Source organism: Gekko japonicus, unplaced genomic scaffold (genome assembly GCF_001447785.1).
Source record: "Gekko japonicus isolate JY-2015 unplaced genomic scaffold, Gekko_japonicus_V1.1 scaffold669, whole genome shotgun sequence".
Classification (NCBI taxonomy): domain Eukaryota; kingdom Metazoa; phylum Chordata; class Lepidosauria; order Squamata; family Gekkonidae; genus Gekko; species Gekko japonicus.
Window position 1 is genome coordinate 716,342 of NW_015167073.1, and position 4,226 is coordinate 720,567.

Below are 4,226 nucleotides of genomic sequence, written 5' to 3' on the forward strand. Positions count from 1 at the left end.
TGGGCCTATTATTCTAATGAGTTTCTTTTCAAAATAGATGGCGGAAAGTTTTAAACGGGGGGGGGGGGAACCGTTAGATTATCTTCCATTTGTACTTCTAACAAATGTATATGTACATCTCCAACATATCTTGGAGCTATTTCTATAATACTTAAGAGAGTTTGTCTGGAGTCCAATGCCATCTAGAGAACATCTTGCAGATGTTTTCTTTATAAGCCCCGGCTCTTAATAGTTTCATAGATTTCCAGGACAGAATTTGAAAGCCGCACGACACGGTCCGTCTCCCTTCTCCCCCCCTCCCAGCCCCTGGGAGAGACCCTACCAATGAAGGTCTTCCAAGTGCGGGCGTCCTCGCTCTGGCGCCAGGCGTTGGGCCAGCCCATCACCACCGTGTTGTGCTTCATGCCACCCAGCCCGCACGACTGGATGAGGTGGGAGATGCCCTCTCGCACCTTGGCGGCCACCACGATCTGGCAGAAGCCTTTCACCCGCTCCGACTCCATCAGGTGCTTGATGGTCTGAAAAGACACAGGCCTCAGGCTGCAGAAGGACGCTGGTCTGCCGAAGCCAGCCCACCCCTCCTTACCCTCTCCTAGCCTGAGGAATGCTCTGCTGGAGTGGAACGGGGCAAGGAAGGTTCACTCCTTCTGATTTTAATGCACTGGGAGTGTTGGGGAGGAGGGCAGCGTCCCTCACGGGGGAGGGGGGGGAATGGTCCCCAAAATGACTTTCTGTCGGGAGCCCTCTGTGACAGACCCACAGGAGAGGAACGAAACACAAAATATGGTTTAGGTGCCAGGAACTGACCCCTGGTCCCCAAAATGACTTTCTGTCGGGAGCCCTCTGTGACAGAACCACAGGAGAGGAACAAAACAGGAAAAATTTGGTTGAAGTGCCAGGAACTGACCCCTGGGAAACGTGGGGGATACGCATCCATTTGCAAGGTAGCGCCTCCTGAAGACAGTCCACAGTCTCCCAGGTCCTGAAAGCGCTGCACCCTTTGCCAATGGGTGACAACGGAGACATGATATGATAACCATCTTTTTTCTCCCCCCCATTAGCAATTTTTAATAGGATAACCCTCTTCAAGAACTTGAAGGGCTGTCATATAGAGGAGGGTGCAGAGTTGTTTTCTGTCGGACCAGAACCAACGGGTTTAAATTTAATCAGAAGAGTTTTTGGCTAAACATTAGGAAGAACGTCCTGATGGTTATAGCGGTTCCCCGGCTTCCTCGGGCGGTGGCGGGCTCTCCTCCATTGGAGGTTTTCAAACAGAGGCTGGATGGCCATCTGACAGCAGTGCTGATTCTGTGAACTTAGACAGGTCATGAGAGGGAGGGCAGGAAGGGCTGCATCAGTGCTTAGTTCTCGTGGCCCTTTCTTACACGGCCAGGGAAATGCTGATCGCCACTTTGGGGTCAGGAAGCAATTTTTCTCCAGGCCAGTTTGGCTGGAGATCCTGGAGGTTTTTTGTCCTTTTCTGGGCATGGAACAGGGGTCACTGGGGGGGTTGGGGGGAGGTATTTATGGATTCCCTTCACTGTGCAGGGCGTTGGACTAGATGACTCTGGAGGTCCCTTCCAGCTCTATGGTTCTATGCGGCTGGCCAGGCTTCATTGTGTCCGGACATAGCGGAGCAGGCACTGAGCCCCCGCCTCCTGCCGCTCGACTGGCCGCAGTCCAAGTGTGCCCATCCCTGGTGTACCTGCTCAGCAGCCAGCGCCTCGCTGTAGCACTCCAGGAAGTTGCCCACCATGACCGAGCCTACGATGGTGAGGCCCTTGCCGGCTTTCAGCTGGGAGGCAAAAGTGAGCAGGCGCGGATGTTTCACATGAAGGTCCTCGTCCAGCTTGATCAGGACCAGCAGCTGCGGCCTACGGGAGAAAAGGGAAGTCCACAGAGAGGGGGGGAAGCAGAGAAGTGGTCTCAGGCCGTCACTCAGAAGAAGAGATCCTAAAACACACGCGGAGCAGTTATTGAGCATATGAGCGCACAGGAAAAAGGGTTCTGCTCCTCACGTGCCTCCCCCACGGTGAGGCAGTGGAGCCGAGGAGCAGACAGTCTCTTCCCTACCTCCAGTTCTTGGTGTGGGGTGGCCCCTCCTCAAGGCGCAGCAGGGCAAAGCGGGCCGCACTCAGGGACAGGCCGCGGATACCGTCCCCCCACTCCTTCTCAGCCCTGCGGGGGGAATCACAGAGCAGTCAGCCTCGCACGGAGCTCAGGAGAGCCATGTTCCCCAGCGCACCCTACCCCTTCCAGACGCATCGGGTGGAGGGGAAAGCGTGGGAAGGAGAAACCACAAGGGCAGGTCCACCCCGAGGGAGGGAGTCAGATCTTGGGGGCCTCGGCCCTTGGCCCTCCCTGGAGTCTAAACCTGTCAGTGCCAGGCTGTAGAGGATGGTACGGAGTTGTTTTCTATTGCCCCAGAAGGTCAGACCAGAACCAATGGGTTGAAATTAAATCAGAGGAGTTTTCGGCTAAACACTAGGAAAAACTTCCTCAGTGGAAGAGGCTTCCTCGGGAGGTGGTGGGCTCTCCTTCGTTGGAGGTTTTTAAGCAGAGGCTAGATGGCCATCTGACAGCCATGCTGATTCTGTGAACCGAGGCAGATCATGGGAGGGAGGGCAGGAAGGGCTGCATCAGTGCTTAGTTCTCGTGGCCCTTTCTTACACGGCCAGGGAAATGCTGATCGCCACTTTGGGGTCAGGAAGCTTCTCCCAGCCGGTTTTGGCTGGAGATCCTGGAGGCTTTTGGTCATTTCTGTGTCTGGAACAGTGGTCACTGGGGGTGTGTGTGGGGGGGAAAGCATTTGTGAATTCCCTGCATTGCGCAGGGGGTTGGAATAGGTGACCCTGGAGGTCCCTTCCAACTCTATGATTCTGTGATTCTAAGGAAGATGCCCAAAGGGTCCACAAGTTCTGCATTTTTCACAGAACAGATATGCTGGGTGAGGGAAGGGAACGCAGGAGTCTTGACCTCCCCTACCTGAATATTTCTTAAAAACCCAGATCCCAAAACCTGAGTACTAAATGCAGAGGACGATCCCTGGGAACTCATAAGCAACTTTGGTAGTATCAGCAATGCAGCAAAAACTGTGATTGCATCGTACTGGAAAGCTAATAAAGCACCTAGTATTGAGGTGTGGTTTAAGAAATTAAGGAGCCATAATGGATGCTGTCACAAATAAAATAAATTTCTTATCTCAAAAGCCAACTCTAACAATCTTCACAGATAAATGGTACCCGGTGCTTGACTACTTATCTCAACAACAATTCATCTCTTCTGATTGGACGCACTATCACAAATGGATTTAAAGACTGAAAGTTTGTACTGCTGCTTTGAAATTCTTTTCTCTTCTGTTCTCTTTTGTTTCGTTTCATTCATTTATTTATTTATTGTTCTAGTTTAATATATATTTTCCAGGAGGTAAAACACTTATGCTACATCAGACAGAATAAATACATCTCCGAAAATTGAAAACATACCCTGTATGTATAAGAGCTGTTAAGTTATAGTTTATACATTGTGCTATATTCACGTCTTAGCAGTTATGTAAATACTTGTTATAGCAATGTTAACATTATTTACAAAAATTAATAAAAATATACATATTAAAGCAATGGTGCCACAGGCTGGTTGGGAGAAAGAATTCCAGGGTTCTGCCCACACTTTGCTATCTAAGGCTGCATCTACGGGGGACCTGGGAACCCAGAGGGCTGGAGGCAACTCACCCCTGGAACTCAATGTACTTGTAGATCATTCCGGCAATCACCATGGCGATGATGGCGTAATACCAGGAAGAGATGAACATCAGCGCCACGCAGATGCTCATGCCCATGAAGGAAAGTGCCCTGCGAGAAGAGACAGAAGTGTCCTTTCGATGCCTTTCAGCAGTAGGCAGCCCTGCCTCTTTCTATAGCCAAGTGGAATTTTTAAATAAAAATAAGCAAGTTTTGCAATCGCACAAAACCAGGAGTGGCCAAACTGCGGCTCGGGCACCACATGCGGCTCTTTCACACGTATTGTGCAGCTCCCGGCAGGCAGCTGGGGAAGCAAAGGGGAAGCATGCTTCCCTGATCGGCCTTCCCTTCCCCAGCCAGTGTTCCCCTCCCTGGGTAGGCTTGAGGTGGTGGTGGGGGGACAGAGAAAGAAAGCAACTTTAACTTTAAATGTGTTCTCAAAGCCCACCCCCCAGCTTGGAGAAGGCATTTGTCTCTTTAAATCCC

At 51.2% G+C, this 4,226-nt stretch overlaps 1 protein-coding gene across 1 annotated transcript in view; it reads right to left on the minus strand.

The window, feature by feature from the left end:
* The window catches only part of SLC12A6 (solute carrier family 12 (potassium/chloride transporter), member 6), a 68,383-nt gene that overhangs the window by 6,596 nt on the left and 57,561 nt on the right, over window positions 1–4,226 (minus strand). Inside the window, exons 14-17 of the mRNA XM_015412745.1 lie at window positions 3,732–3,851; window positions 2,074–2,178; window positions 1,706–1,874; window positions 213–518 (exon numbers count right to left, since the gene is read on the minus strand). Coding sequence (XP_015268231.1) covers window positions 213–518; window positions 1,706–1,874; window positions 2,074–2,178; window positions 3,732–3,851 — 700 coding nt within the window. The remainder of the gene's footprint in view (window positions 1–212; window positions 519–1,705; window positions 1,875–2,073; window positions 2,179–3,731; window positions 3,852–4,226) is intronic.